The sequence below is a fragment of the Crassostrea angulata genome, chromosome 6 (genome assembly GCF_025612915.1).
Source record: "Crassostrea angulata isolate pt1a10 chromosome 6, ASM2561291v2, whole genome shotgun sequence".
NCBI lineage: Eukaryota > Metazoa > Mollusca > Bivalvia > Ostreida > Ostreidae > Magallana > Magallana angulata.
Window position 1 is genome coordinate 797990 of NC_069116.1, and position 16959 is coordinate 814948.

Genomic DNA, 16959 nt, shown 5'->3' on the forward strand with positions numbered 1-16959 from the left:
AGATGTACAAACATTCCGGCAAGCAATCAAATATTGTGTATAAAACAGACAAATACCACGTGCGTTTGTTGAATCGTAAACGCGTTATAGACCGTCATGCATTGCAACTCATTCACTGGATTGGAGAATCTGTTTGCCAAAAATACTGTCACGTGTTAAATAATGCTATCCATATAAGGTAGTGTACCCGACCTGTGTAATATGTATGACGATAATTACGTATTTAATATTGTTGAAATTAAATAAAAAAAGAAGAAAAAGAAACTACAGTTTTCCTTATCTTTTCCAGGTGTAGGCACATTTTCTGACATGTGTGCATGTATATTGTTTATATTTTTATTGCTGTTTTCATATATTAATTTTATCTAAACATTGTGATAATGAACCAAACTTTGTAAAGGGATACATACATGTATTTCATCTGTACATTCTTTAACAGTGTTCAAAATCAAAAGTCCAAAGGAAAGTAACGAAACAGGAGCAGAGCAACTTTAAAATTTTCCTTAAAATTACATATAATTGTTAGTGACATAATCTGGTGTAAGATAAGATGATCTAACATTGATAATTTTCAACATTGAATGATTGATCTGAAATGGCGTCGACATCACACAGGACGCCAGCTCTGAATCTATTTTGTGCTATTGATTGATCAGTTCGATCAATTTTATTTGTATTCACTTAATTAAATTGCCAATATATACATACATTTTAAAATATAATTTATTGTATTGTACTTAAATTGAATCTACTATTTTTTGTCATTTTTATCACATTTGTTTAAAATGTGAGATGATGTTTAATAATGTATATCCTGTTTACTATATAAATGTAATGTTATTGGACGCCAAAAGGTCAGTTATATTAAATACAATAGACCATATTCTGCTGCAAAGTAGCATCTTCCTTCTTTTTTTTTTATTTTTGTAAAACGCGTGGCATGATATCTGATTTCTCATCATATCGATACCATAACAATTATGAAATTATAATGTTCATGTTTATTTGCAAGCAAGTATTTTTTCAGATACTTTCCCTTCACAATATCATTATGTTGTGTAATTAATTTGAAATCATCGTTATTGTACGATGCCCATGTATCAAATATAAATAAATTCAAACTTTTTTCCTGTATTTATGATTTTCCAAAATTCACATCAGAATGAGGAAACAAGATTTAATTTCCTGTTAGAGAAAATTTATGTATTACATAAAATCAAGAGGGCAAAATATAGGTTTAACAGAAATACACAGGGAAGTTGTCACCAGCACATATACTGCTCTTTAAAGACATGGAGGACACAGTACATCTTTACAAGTCGGCACTGCTGGTTATTGGTGTCCATTTGTGTCTGGGCTCAGTCTTGGTGGATCCCAGTCTGTGTGGGTAAGGTTACTGGTCGATACTGTCATACAATACCATCACCAGAACATGAACAGCTGTTTGATATGTTATTCTCCATTTTCAATTTTACAGATACAATATTTGCTGCTCAAACTATATATTTGATGGGAACAGGTGCATAGGTATACACTGAACTTTGACAATTACCGAAATATAAATTTATATAATTAAATCTGACAAAATGAACATATGATTTTATTTTCATTAGAGTGCCCGGCGGGGACTTATGGAGTGAACTGCAGTGAAGCTTGTCCGGAAGGATACTATGGACGTTTATGTAAGGACGTATGTCCATTACAGTGCGACCAAACATGTGACGTAATATCGGGGGAATGTCCAGGTAACATGATAATAGTTAAAACATGTTTTGGTTTTCGGAGGATCGCAATTTGAAAAGAAGCAATACAAAACATTGATAATAAGATAAATACAAATATGACGTATGCGTTTTGGTCTGAATAAGTAAATAATGATGTAAATTGACAATGATATGAAAAATTAATGTTTCAACAGTTATATGATGTAAACCCATGGTTATGAAGTTTTGTATAATGTATACATATTAATGAAAAAGATAAGGACAAAGGGTGGGAATTGTCAAGGGAATATAAAAAAGTGCTTTAGTAAAATTATAATTATGAAACAAAACTAAATTGGATACGAACAACATATACCCTACTATTCAGTCCTGCTCTATGCTACACCTGTAGCAAGACTTGGTTTCCTGGTGTCGCGAATTTGAGATTTGATCGGTATAAGACTAATGACATTTCAATATCATAATATCATCACTAAGGTTTACGAAATATAGTTAACCAATTTACATGTACATGTACTGATAATAAGAAACCCCAAACAAATGTATAAATATTCTTTTTGATAGAGTGTACGCCTGGAAAATATGGAGTCAACTGCAGTGAAGGTTGTCCCGATGGATTCTTTGGACAGTTATGCGAGAAGAAATGTCCATCAGAGTGCAACGAAACATGTGACAAAATATCGGGAGATTGTCCTGGTAAAAGCAACATTTCCTTTAATACTGCATTTTGGAACAACATATCAAGAATATAAATACCTTAAAAGAGTTTTATTTCACACAGCGTAGTTTTCAAAAGTGCATCGCATAAAACGATTGATTTTTATTAAGTATTGTGGCGGGTCTAGATGTAAGAATAAGAAAAGAGTATTTTTAAATACATGTTTAAGTTGTGTTATACGAGAGATGTTATCCTTACATCTCATTCTGTCTTTCCTTTTTCATGTTTTGCAAATATAGAGAAAATATGTGAGTGCCATTTAATGAACCACAGTACAAGTATGGATGATCTGGCAGTGCAGAAGTTACAACTAGAGATTGAATACCTACAACTGAAGATTAAGAAACTGAAAGGAACGAACTGATGTTGAAGGACGTTACTCTCAACGTACTCAGTTTTGTAACCGTTTGTTGACAAATCCAATTATTTATCAACAGTCATGCATTGTAAAGTAAAATCAATGATGTAATCAATGGTATTATTAAATTTAAAAAAAAAGTTCTAATCTAATTCCAAAATTTCTGAACGCCTTGGTATAACCAGTTGCATTGATAGGAACTTATGAGTAGTGCAATGTAATAAGTAGGAAAACTCGAGAACTTTACAAGTACCTACACTTCTAATTTTCAGAAGAATATTTTCAAAAAATCATTTAAAGTAAGTATTCATTCCCGGGACACAAAACTTGGTATGCCTAAAGTATTTATTCTTTTCATTCTTCGAGCAAAGCGAGATAATTCTTTCTAAAAGAAGTTTGAAATTTAAACAAGTGATCTTTAGGCCTTTCAAACCCCTATAACGAGTCAAAAAGTGGCCCCTCGGAGCACGGTTTTTAGATTTATCTTTTTGTTTTTAACAATAAACTGAAAAGATTTTTAAAATCGGACAAAAAATAAAAAAAGTTACAGCTAAAGGGCTGTTTAAAACGATGGCCCCTGCAGACCCCTTATTTTTTCGAATTGTCTACCCAAAACTTTTTCCGGTCTGCAGACTGTGTGTGTCATTATATAGATGAAATATTGTAACATTTAACTGAAAACTTTTTGAGAAAACGAATGATGCGTGATTTTTGTTTAACATTAAAACTCCCATGGACGATTTTCATTCACCTATTAAACTGGAAGTAGTCAACATATTTTAATGAAACTCGGAATGTATATTAATTTCTTCTACCTTAACAATGTCCAGGCATCAAATAAAATTTTAAAGGTCATTTGAATGTTTTTGTTTTTCCATCCCCCCTTTTCTACATCTGTGGGCTTTATATTTCAACTGAAAGTCGAAAAGCCCTAAAAAAGATATAGTAAATTAGATATCAAAGTTATGTAATTTAACATGATGTATTTTCAAAATTTTTAATCAGCTTTCAAACTTTGTAAATATTGCAAATGAAAGCAAACAATAGGCAAAATGATGTTTTTTAATTTTTTGTTTATATTGAACGTTCAAATACTAGTATTCACATACCAGAGTATAAGTATTGCACATAAACATAGATAAATGTTGCAATGTATACATATACATTCATAGTATTTGTTTGTTAGATACATCCAATATTTTGAAATAAAGTATATGTACATATACATATTACTCCTCAGAAGAGTTACAATTATATAATTTGAACAAGTAGTGGTATATAATATATGTGAAAATGTTTTTTCTTGTTAGAATAAAAAAAAAAAGGAAAAAATTCAAAGATACAGAACAAAAAATAAATAATAATAGACAGGGACATTAAGGATAGAATATAGATGCTGATGAATGTTCCAAACGTTAAAATATATCTTTCCAATAAGTATCAAACAAATGATATCTACAGTTTTTCAGAAGCAAAATTTGTTCAATAAACAGTCTTCTGGTTATAGATTTCTTCATGATATTTACATTTAACCTTTATGTTTTCATTTTACTTTGCAAAATATATTGTTTTGTGAAAAGAATGATTAAATTTTCTAACCTATTGATATCTCTATCATCATATTTTCCAAAAAAGGATTGACTATTTATCAAAATTTGTTTGTAAAGCAAAAATATCTGTCATCCATTTCTCCAATTTAATCCAAATTTCTTTCACTAAATAACAGTCGGACCAAAATATGTTCTATTGTCTCAGAATCTGTTGACAAAAGTAACACAATGAAGAATTTACCATCCCTACTCTATGTAAATAATAATAGATTGACAAGATCTTATGTAATACTAGTAGTTGGTATTGAGACCACAGTAATTTTGAATCCTTTGTTCACTTAAAGGGCAGACTATAAATTTTCCTGCATTGTTTTTGAGTTAATTCGATTTCTGACATCCATTTTGTTCCAGATTTTGAATAAGTTCTTTTCTTTGATACTCAGAGGTTGTACATGTCACTAAAACAATTCGTCGATCTACAAAATATTTCTACTGTATTTGGGTAAAGAGTATTACAATTCCTAGTTAACTGTTAATATAATACTTTCACATAATTGCTTTTGTAAGACCGAGATATTGAACAAAATTTGCTTTTAAGCTGAATCTGTTTTTTAACTCATTATAACTAAACATCTAATTGTCATTTTCATACATATCCCCTACATATATAAAACCTATCTTAAATAAATCTTTAAAGAAAACTGATTTATTGGCGATTTTAATATCTGGATTATAGCATATGACTGTGTTCATTTATAAACATTCTATCACAATTTCCTTTTTGCACATCTTTAATTGTTCTCCAGTATTGTTTGAATTTTTCAAAATCATATTAGTTAAATCAATAATAAATTTCATATTTTTTAATTCTAATAAATAAACACCATACATATAGTGTTGCTCAAACCACTACGGTAAATTATCTGAAGAGCCTGCAAAAAGTTGTCCTTACCTTACCTCTCTCTGTATGAGATCTGCTAGCTTTTTAACCGGGTTTTCCAACGGAAAAATCCGGTTATTAAAATGGTGAAAATGGCGGGCGGGCGGCTGCCAAAAGGGTACCCTCATTGTACGGATTACTTCTCCTACAGTTATCAAGATAGGAAGTTGTTCTTTTGCAAATCAATTGTACATATATCAGAGGTGTGCATTTTGCTAGGATTTTGATTTCCGATAATTTATGGATAAAAACCCAGCTTTTGAACTTTTTTGGCAAAATATTACATATAGGGTAGTCCATTTCACTGGATTCGGGTTGACATGGATTATGGAAACAGTTAACATAATTGAAAACCCGGTTTGCTGTCACATTGACAGCTTTTCACTTGTTCTTTGTTTCTAAAAGATAATCATAAGCTTTACTTTCAAATCGAACTCTCTCAAGGTCCCGGTTATGATCATGTGAACGACATTCAATTTTAATTGAAAATACCTGCAAAGTTTACAATATAATCGATTCAAAAGAAGAATCAATCAGGGTACATGTTCATCTAGTATGCTCATATGTCTTGATTAGTTACGCAACACGTATCAAACATAGACAAGGGTCTGAACCTTTTAACTTAAATTTTTCAATATATGGATGTTCTCAAAATATTTGAATCCGATATTGATTGACTCCGAATAAATGTCACAGAAAGTCCAAACATAAATATACTGTGGAATCATCATCGTAGGGGGGGGGGGGGGGCAATTTTCGTGGGTAAGGCTTGTCCACGAATTTACATCCCCACGAACCTATACACAATAATTTTTTTAATAAGGTATCAAGGAATGTTAGAATTGGTTCAGATATCTCATCTAATGCTTATGATTATCAATGCTCAAAGTTCAAATTAAAAAGTTTGCATTTCTGAACATATTTTGTTCGTCGCCCGTATGTCTGTCAACCCGTCCGTCCGTCCGTCCGTCCGTCCGTCTGTCTGTCTGTCCGTCTATAAACTTTTTACATTTTGAACTTCTTCTCTAAACCGCTTGGCCAATTTCAACCAAATTTGGCACAAAGCATCCTAATGAGAAAGCAAAGATAAATTGCAGAAATGAAAGAGCGATCTTTATTCAAAGCGGAGAAAACCTCGAAACTGTAGAATAAGGGGGTGCATTTTTAAAAATCTCAGTAAGAACTACTGAGTCAAATTCAGCGTAATCTAGCATAAATCATCCTTATGGGACGGAAAATATAAATTGGAAACATTAAGAGCTAATTCTGTTTCAAATTTGAATTATTTGCAAAAATAATAATAAGACAGAGAGAATGGAGCTCAATCAGTTCGGGATCGATATTTCATATATCGAAAACCAGTTTAGAGGACAAGTCTATATTAGAAGCAGCCATCTTGAACGTAGATGAATTTGCTTGTTGTGCAATTGTTTACGTGCGAAGGGAATATTTGAAACATCCAAAATATATTTGTGTCGTTTATGTGAAGTAAATTGAGGTTAAATGTTTCAATTCGTTGATATTTTCATTTGTTGCGGTGGTTTTAGCTTGTGTTGATTTTCGATTAGCATGTTTATGGTTTCTTTTTATTGAGAGGAACCATCGTCGTTCTTTAAGAATTTAACATTTTTACGTGTTGACCGGTAAATCAGTTAGCTGATTGTTTACATATACCTGCGCAAAATCTGATGCACTAACAACATATTATAAAATACTATTCATTATGTTGGTACATGTATTGTAATTCGGTATGATCTCTAGTAATGGTTGATTATTGCAGCATATTTTATTAAGATGCTCCGCAATTTCAATCTAAGCGGAGATTATTTTCGCTGCTAGAAATATAAAAGTATATATTTATGATGAAAAATAAATTGTTTTTCTCTTTGTTTTAGTGCATTTTTCTCTTGTTTTAATTGTTTACAAATTTCTATTTATTAAGCTTCGAGATATAAGCAAGATACAGAGCTTTGCGCACAATGCTACCGTATGTTTGTACACAAAGCTGAGGTCATGCTTTAGTTCGTTTATATTTTAAATGCAGCTATGCTGAATGGAAAATACCAAGTTTAAAAATCTTAAGTTAAATGTAATAAACTCGTGTGAACAAAAACATGAATCAAACCAAGCTATGTATCTTGCTTATGTTTCAACGATTGACGCTGAAATTTTGGTTGGTCAATAGAAATGTCTTGCTAAAAAGATGATATGCTGTGAGTACTTTCTGGTGCCCCTTCTTAAACGATGAATTGCATAAAAGTCTACGCAAATTTTTGGTAGTTTTTCGAACACAAGTAAATAAAAACGACGTATTTTAAACAGTTTCCATAGTCCTGACACAATATTATTATGAGGATTAAAGCATTATTGTTGTTCTTAAAATATTATTGCAACGGAAAATCATATTTGTTTGTAGACATTATGAAAATAAAGGGTGGGCCTTGGTACAATAGAGCGACATGCCTGCCAATACATTGATTTGAATTACAGCTCTTTAACATAATTATGTGACAACATTTTATGCCCCCCTTCGAAGAAGGGAGGGCATATTGCTTTGCTGCTGGCTGTCTGTCGGTCCACCTACAGTTTCCGTTGATTTTCTTCGCAGATATTTACATATTGAAATGAAATTTGGTACACAGGTTTATCATAATAATATCTAAATCAAGTTTGATTTTGGGTACGATTCTACGCAGAGGATGCATATATTGAAATGAAATTTTGTACAAAGGGTTTATCATATTGATAACTAAGTTGAGTTTGATTTTGGGTACGATTGAGCAATTTTCGACAGAGATATGCCCCTTGGACGTAAAAAAATTCCAATTATTTGCAGTTTCCGTTCATTTTCTTCGAGATGTTTCCAAAGGAGGGGGCATAAGTGTTTTAAAAACATCTCTTATTCAGTTAAGTTTATTTATCAGTCAAGTGAGTAAGGATATGAAACGTCATACGAAATGAATTCATGCCTGGTAAAGACAATTTATTATGGAGAAGGCCAATTAAATTTTTCAATGTTTTTGATCTGAGGAATTGAGCGCATTCATTCTGGTGCTTTGAGGTACACTTTTCTTCTTTCACATATAGGATTTTTAAAAATAAAATACAATTGCTAGTAAGTAGTGTTGGGAGAAAATGTACCTTTCTGCTCTCATGTATTTTAATCGTTTTATAAAGTGATGAAGGGGAGGGGGGGGGGGGGTGAAATAAAGGGAACTGGAAGTTAACCGTGAACACGAACTGAAAATTTAGTATGTTACATTACATATGATCTTATTTTCGGTAAAATAGGTATTCCATAAAGGTAAATATGTCAAAGATTAAGTAGATGCAAAAATAAGTGTAACATTCGGATATTCATTTTTGGTTAATCTACCAAGGGGCCATATGGCACAATATCCTTTGAACGCCCATATAAAGCCAGTGTTGCTCAGGTGAGCGATGTGGCCCATTTGAGCCTCTTGTTTATATTATATTAAGTGTCAATTCATGCATGAGTGATGGAGAAATGTGACATAGGAAATACACACAATCCGTGCCTGGCTTTTGCATTATCAGTCCAAACTGTTTTTTTCCGTGAAGCAATCCCGGACATCGACTAAATAGAGAATGATGTGTTTGTTACAAGAGACGTATCATCCTTTTTTCTGAAATAATCAATTGAGTGTTTAGCTTGGTAAATATACTTAACAAAATTAAGCAATCAAAATGACTAAAGCAATATGATATAGAGCGCTATGACATGAAATAAGTAATGTCAATGAAAATGATATGTTTTTAAAACATGTTCAGATTGTGAAGTGTTTTAATGTCTATTGGTGCAAAGAGCCTATACGACGAGGACATACAAAGCTACAAAAAATATAGACAGCTGTGCGGCCATTAACATGTCATTTAATTTGCACATGGTATATACAATTAAAGATATAACCAAACACGAGAAGGAAGAGGCATTATTTGTAATGATTATTAAATTTGCTTTATATCTAATAAATTATCTAAATTTTCCTAGATAATTGCTATTGTAATTTACATGTAAATCAATTAATATCATTGAATTTTTCACGTACGTGATGTATATTATTCAGAATGGTACATATTTTATCAATCAGACCTTTCTTTAAAATTTACCTTTGATATTTATAACCATAGTCTGTCATCTGGTAAAGAAAAAATAAAAATATTTCAGCTTCATAATTTGAATGTTTTCCTTTATCTTTATATACAACTCTTCTTCTGATGAAGATGAATAGAGTCTAAAAATGGCCACGACCATCGAACTCTCTTAAAATTCAAAACACATGAAATGTAAAAGGCTTGATTTGTAATAGTTTTAAAATTTGCTTGATATAATAATAATCTATCTTAATTGACCTAACCAAATGCATTTGTATTTAAGATGAAAATTAATAAATCTCAAATGCATTCCTGACTTACTTCGAAATTTAAGACAGATATACTATTAAACATATTCTTGAGTAAGTTATAAGTTAAGTCAAAGGCGTATAGCGTATATAAACGTTAAATCCATTACTGTGTGATTAACCTTAATATTTTTCTTTAACGTTGAGAAGAGGAAATATGCTTTTTTCAATATGACTTTAGATTACTAAAATGAATTAAGACATCAACAGATTTATAAGGTTTGCATTCGAATCAAATTGTTAAAAAGGCAACCTATGATGTATGATATACATGTCTTGTTTACAAAATCTCGTTTATACTCATTTTTAAATAAAAATCTAATCTTGAACTTGTTTTTTCTGGATGATTGATTGAATGGCATGTATAATGGCATACTGTTTATATAAGATGAAATACAGGTATTTGAATGACAAGGTAAAAAAAATTCTTTGGGAGTGTTTTTCGAAGCCAAATGTAATCACTAAATAATTGTAAGATAAGAGCTACAATGTTGCTATATCAAGTTTGATACTGTCTTTTTTATGTTTGTATTGTTTGGATTTTTCTTACGGTACCATAATATGTTTTACTCCAGAGACATTAACAAGCAACCGTTTTGTTTAAGTTAGAGAAAAGACAGTTGCCTCCTACAACAGGCTACTATTTGCTTTCTTGTTTTGTTTCGTATTGATATTTTCTTCATTTCATCGGTCTCATATAAATCAAGGATTGAACTATAGAGACAATGTCATGCATATGTTTTCATAGAGAAGGAAACTCAATTTAATTTCCTGTTCGTGTAAATACCACAAAGTTACACCAGGATAAATTACATTTGGAAGTTAGTTAATCAACAAAAAAAGATCATAACAGTAGAGTATGGAGAACAATATAAGAGTGTTGCTATTTTTGTTTTTTGGAGTCTATGCTTGTCTCAATGCTGTCACTGATATCCCGAATATGTGTGGGTAAGTTACTATGGCGTCTGCCAGACTATATAAAGCAACCTTACTTTTCCGGATATTCTCAGCTAAGTTTCGATTTCTATTTTATTTTACAGAAAAAACTTTTGCTGTGCAGGTTATCAACTTATACAGGGGAGCTGTATAGGTATTTTAAAATTTTGTGCATAGAATTTCACACAAATTCATCATATTTTGGAATTTGTGATAAAATTCACAGATCATATCTTCTTTGAATTCTGTAGAGTGTCCCTCAGGTTATCATACAGAAAACTGTACTGAAATTTGTCCTGATGGATTTTACGGACTTTTATGCAAGGAAAAGTGCCCTCCACAGTGTAACGAGACATGTAATAAAACATCAGGAAGTTGTCCAGGTAAAGGAAAGTCAAATGTCGTATGAACTGCATTGTTACCATAACATTTAATCGTAAAACGAATTTTTATTTAACATAAAGAAGGATACTAATTTATGTGTTGAAGCACAATCAATGCATATTTTTATTTCAGAGTGACGAGCTTTACTTTATCAATCAATATATGTATAACTCGGGATATTACAGATTAATTGCTAAATATAACGCTCCTACGTCAAAAAATGATAATATCCCTAAAGATATGAAAACAGCCTTTTTTATACAATGAATTATAGAATATCTACCATGCTTTGTATAATAGTGAATAAATATGACAAATCCTGATTAGTTGGGATCGCTGGAGTCGTTTTTAATTGTAATGATTGGAGCATTATCGATGATTTTGTACACACTGTAACAGTGAATTTTGTTTTTTTTTTGCGACTTTATTCTTTCAATGGATAAAAATGAAAAGAATACGTGGGCTTTGGAACAACAGACATTATGTATATAGAGGAGTTAAGCAGATCAGAGAAGGCTGGTTTACATATCACGTGACTTTATTTATTTATTTTACCAAATTCTTACCAGTTGAGGGAAACTGAAAAGAAATTTGTTTTACAAATAATGTACTTACAAATAATGCATTCTCTCGATAAAGTTAAATAAAAGTTAAATGGCATCAAAGAAACATCAAACACGCTTACAGAAATTTATGTCACGTGACACGCAAGGCACGGATGTGTAATATGATATAAAAAGTGCCTGTTTGGGAGGGTAACAGTTAAAATTGACACCCCGAGGAAACCATTGTCAACCGACGCGAAGCGGAGGTTGACAATGGTTTTCGAGGGCTGTCAATTTCAAAATTACATATAAGTGAGGTACGTTTATCTGCTTTGACATATAGATAGGTTTTGAGAAAATACATTGATTAGATGAAGGAGAATAATGAACTTTATTGTGTTTGTGTATATCAAATTCTTTTAAATGTAGAGCGGAGCTAAAAGTCTAATGTTAACCACATAATAGGCATTCAATGAGGAGATGTCAATACAGGAAATGGATTTGATTTTGCTTCTAAATTTTGACAAAATTTTACAATGCTGATACGTGATTTGATGCGTTTACAAGTTTTAATGTGTCACTACAAAATGCATTACGTATTTTTCATTGTAATTAATGCTTATATACACACAAATAATCCTAAACAAAATTAAGAATTTCGTTAGCATTTGTTTTTCTCGCTTACTATTAACTTTCAGAAGCCAACCATTCAACAATTAGATTAAGATATGTTGTTTGTATTTTGAGAACAAATTTTCATTTGTTATAAAGAATATAATCGTTATGTTTTCATTTTATTTCCCTCCAAAGTTTCCTAATGACGTCTGTCGTGAAAACAATGAACATTAATTTTGCATGATTAACTAACACCTGCACCAATTTACCCTTTTTATATGATTATTTACACTTAACAACATCAAATTTATAATTTCCTTGAATCAAGTGCTTTAAGCTTATAGTTTTACCTTTTGCATTTGGCTTTATTTTTTCATTTATTTTTTCATTTAGAAGGTATGGATACTGATCTAAAGAAAAAACTTATAAAATTCGTAGAAGGAAACATCTGGATAGTTATTGGAACATCGTCAATTTTTGTCCTCTGTTCCTGTGTGTGGTCTGTTATGTTTTATAAGATTTGGTACGTAATCTATCTATCTATCTATCTATCTATCTATCTATCTATCTATCTATCTATCTATCTATCTATCTATCTATCTATCTATCTATCTATCTATCTATCTGTCTGTCTGTCTGTCTGTCTGTCTGTCTGTCTGTCTGTCTGTCTGTCTGTCTGTCTGTCTGTCTGTCTGTCTGTCTATCTATCTATCTATCTATCTATCTATCTATCTATCTATCTATCTATCTATCTATCTATCTATCTATCTATCATTTGTCTAGCTAGCTAGCTAGTTATGTGTTAATCATGAAAATTTTAGGCCATATATAGCAAAATCATATATAATTATTGCATCTATCCTTTTTCAGTACAAAAGACAAAGAACGAGTCATCGGTATATTTCATTTTTCTTTGCAAAATCAAATGTTTAGTTTAGAAACAAAATCCTTTGTTTGTTTTTAAATTTGGTTCCTAACATGAAGTTGTATATAAATAAATACTCGATCAGTCTTATAGCTTTAATTAAATGTTATGGGATTATAAATAGAATTGATAGTGAAGTTTTGGTCAATGACTGTTATCAAGGTTATAGAATCTTGTTGTTATCCCCATTTTTATATTGGATATAAAATACAAAGTATTTATGTTTTCCTCTTACATTAACATTTGGTATTCAAACCTAATCATGTTAAGGGTATACGGCAGGCAACGGTTCCGAACAAGTTATGATTGATTTATAAAACCCTCAACAGGATTCACAATCAAATTATGTTTTCATCTACCATTCACATGTGCAAAGTATCAACTAAATATATTTATAATAGAATGGAAGAATTCAACACCTTTTCACCAACGTACACGTATTTTCTTTGTAAAACTGGGTCCGTACGATTATCATAAAACATATTCTATCTTCACTCTCCTAACAAATTTAATGTAACTTTTTTGCATGTAATCAAATATTTTTTGTCATCACGAAGACAAAAGTAAGTACTTAGTTAAAATGTATATTTGTTATTTTATACTTTCTCTTATAAGAAATCATTAATATATATGAACAGAATATATATAAAAAGTCCAATGAAAATTTACCCGTATTTGTATTATCATTTCTGAGTTTATTCATGCAGATGAGATATTGTGGAAACATAAACTAAAGATCCTGTTAGCGTGAATGTATTGCGCAAGCGCAAGATTGTAAAATCCAAAAAATCCAGGTGATTTCCGGGATGTTTTGAGGAATTTTCGTTGGTTATTAATTAGCGAAGCTTAACTTAGAAAAATGTAAACAAATCGGTAATCTTCAAGTACCGATGATGTTTAAAATGTGTAAAACAAATGACAGTATTCTTCCGATTTCTCGGTATTAAAGACCAACAATTCGAGTCTATTATTTTAATATAGTAGTATAGATATTTTTATCATTTGTAGACCATTTAGCAGATCAGAATCCCCAACAGTCTAACTTTTATGAAAATAATGAAGCTTCAATCCAACATTCAACGAGCGTGCAACCACCTCCTCCGGTTCATGAAAACAACAAACCAGTGCCGCTAGAACAAGTTGAATATAGCAAAGTCAAAAAGCGCAACAGTCAAATTCGAAAAAATGTTGTATCCAAGGAAATGACGTCACATGAAGATTATAGTGATGAAAGTGATGACATGTTTGATAGTGATGAATTTGAAGAAAGCAATGAGATATGTAGCAAAGTCCAAATCTCTGATCTACCAAAGACGTTTCAACCAGAGCAGCGATCAATGCGAAGACCAAACGAAGCGTATGGAAGCATTTGGCTCTAAGAAGTACACCTGATTTCAAAACTTTTCTTTTCCATGCTTGCCAAGAAATTCAAGAAATAGTGAAATCAAGGCATCTGAAAAAGCCATCAACTGCTATTAAGTGTCTATGGCAAGGACAATTCATATAGATTAGAAAACGCAATTGTAGAGTAAATGTATCAAACCTTGCTTTATCAGAAATTCAACAAATTTTACGTTCAACTTTTTCCTTGAACTTTTAGAGATTGTTTAACCAATAATTTAATAAAAACAAAATGAAGATAATTGTGAAATCCTACATTACAAAGATTTTTAAATGAGTTTAATAGTTATCCAAAACTTAACTACACCACTTTTTTTTATTGGTCTTTGTATTATTGCTACATGGAATAATTATCAAAGTAATTATAAATCTGTACCTTACTTCTTGGTATTTACAATCATATGCAAGTTTAATGAGGAGTTCTAATTATGTTACTTTAGATTGAATTCGGTATCTTTAAAATGGATCTTAGGCCAATGTGTACGATACAAAGTCTTGTCTTAGGTATATGTTTTTATGGACATTGAAATATGACTATCTTGCTACAAGAAACAAATGATAAACATGGAAACATGTTTCTTGATGAAAACATAATTAAATATCAGTTAAAATAGTAAATATTCATAAGGAGAATATATAAACATTAAGTTTGTTTCACATATCTTTGTCACAATTATTGATAAAGTTTTAATATCAAAGATTCTATTTACATCAGTATCTTCCTTTTTCTTCATTGTATGATCATTTAATATAATTTCTTGAAATTCATTATGCCCAGAAACCAAACATATTCACGAATATATTTGATGGTGATATGTGATGTACAACAAGGTCTCAAGAATTCCCATTTAATTTTCAGAATTTGCAAATAATTCAAACATTGATTTTTTTTCTTTTTTAATGTGCTAGACAAATATCATGTCAAAATAAAAACAAAGTGGTAAAACCATTTTTTAGGTCACCCAAGTCACTCAGGTGACCTATTGCAATCGGTTCTCGTCCGTCATCATGCATCGTGTACATCGTCCGTCGTGCATTTAACAATTTTCACTTCTTCTTAAAAACTACATGGCAAATGCTTACCAATTCTTTTGGGTGAAGCGTCTCTATGGTAAGAGGAATTTAAATTGTGAAATTCATGGCTCTACAATCTACAGGACGCCATAGGCGGGGCTAAATATGTAAACAGCCCAATTTTCAAAAAAAATTTCTCTAGTCCCACATGTGTGGAAAAAAATTAAACGCATTGTTATCATGCCCATGAAGTCCTCTACCAAAATTTTGAAATTTATGATCTCAGGGTCAGGGATTCAGGCCCTAGGGAGGAGACAATATAACCATGTAGTGAAAATGTATTGATTTTATATTTTGTTCTGAAGTATCACTGTCGTTTGAAATAAAGTCATGTATTGTTATTGTGTTCTTTGTTAATGTCCTGATGTTAAGTAGTGAAATTCACTCTTCAGGCCATTTGATAGAAGTCGAGGCATTGGGAAGGGGGATGTAATTATGATTGATCATGATTATGATTGATTAATAAATTTTTGAACATTTATCTTTATTTATGGTTATTGATGTTGGTCATCGATAACAATTTTTCTTCATTTTTAAAACAATATGGCAAATTGTCACTAGATAATATTGAATTAGATATTTGTTCTATTTTAGGAAATCTATTTTAATATTATTGTAAAAAAAGTTGCATGCATTATGTGAGCATTTTAAATGTAAATGTGAATATTTTTCAGATAGGCTATTAAATTCCTGCAGTTCTTTTATTACCAAAAGCTTACAATTTTTGGCCCCTTGGAGCTAAGGAATATATAATCCGAGTTTCCTCTGACTCTTGTGACCCCCCCCCCCCAACATTTTAATGAATAGATATTTTTCAAAAATCAAAGAATAAAAAGTGGTGTAACAATCAGAGGAGTCTCATATTAGGGTTTAGCCTTCAGTATGAAGCTTAAAATGCAAACATGAGACTCTGACATGTCAAACTAAGGGCTTTGGTACTCGGGTGATCTTCAAGATTTGTGGACCTTTTGTTACACAAAACCAATTGAACCAACACAGTAAACAATTAAGGATTTTCAGAAGGATCCATTTATTCGTTATTTCATACTCTCTAAAGGAGGATTATATTCATTCACAACAATTAATAGATCAACAACGCATTTCTATCGAGCAACTAAATGCATGGAAGGATGCTAGATATTGCAGAAACTATCATTACACATTTTTGCAAAGTTTTTACTCAACATACTATGCAACAATAACGATTTGTTGTAAAAAATAATTGTTAGAAATATTTTAGTTTTGTAGCTTTTTATTCATATCAACTGTGTACGGTACCACGATATTAACTAAATTACTTTAAAATGTATATGCATTATGACTTATTATATCATTATATGTAATTAATTTGATTTTAAGTACACC

The 16959-nt window shown here is 31.1% G+C and overlaps 1 protein-coding gene across 1 annotated transcript; it reads left to right on the top strand.

The window, feature by feature from the left end:
• Positions 1 to 1224: 1224 nt before the first annotated feature.
• Positions 1225 to 15899, top strand: LOC128186794 (protein draper-like). Its single transcript, XM_052856687.1, has 8 exons — positions 1225 to 1387; positions 1478 to 1527; positions 1614 to 1745; positions 2289 to 2420; positions 10902 to 11033; positions 12588 to 12717; positions 13065 to 13090; positions 14128 to 15899. The coding sequence occupies exons 1-8, from the start codon at positions 1293 to 1295 to the stop codon at positions 14496 to 14498; spliced, it is 1068 nt and encodes a 355-aa protein (XP_052712647.1). The 5' UTR covers positions 1225 to 1292; the 3' UTR covers positions 14499 to 15899.
• The last annotated feature ends 1060 nt before the right edge of the window (positions 15900 to 16959 follow it).

Bases quoted from the DNA above. Each gene is read 5' to 3' on its own strand.
- LOC128186794 (XM_052856687.1), top strand. From the start codon at position 1,293: ATGGAGGACACAGTACATCTTTACAAGTCGGCACTGCTGGTTATTGGT. The intron at 2,421-10,901 runs GTAAAAGCAACA...TGAATTCTGTAG, and splicing joins AATATCGGGAGATTGTCCTG to AGTGTCCCTCAGGTTATCAT. The intron at 12,718-13,064 runs GTACGTAATCTA...ATCCTTTTTCAG, and splicing joins GTTATGTTTTATAAGATTTG to TACAAAAGACAAAGAACGAG.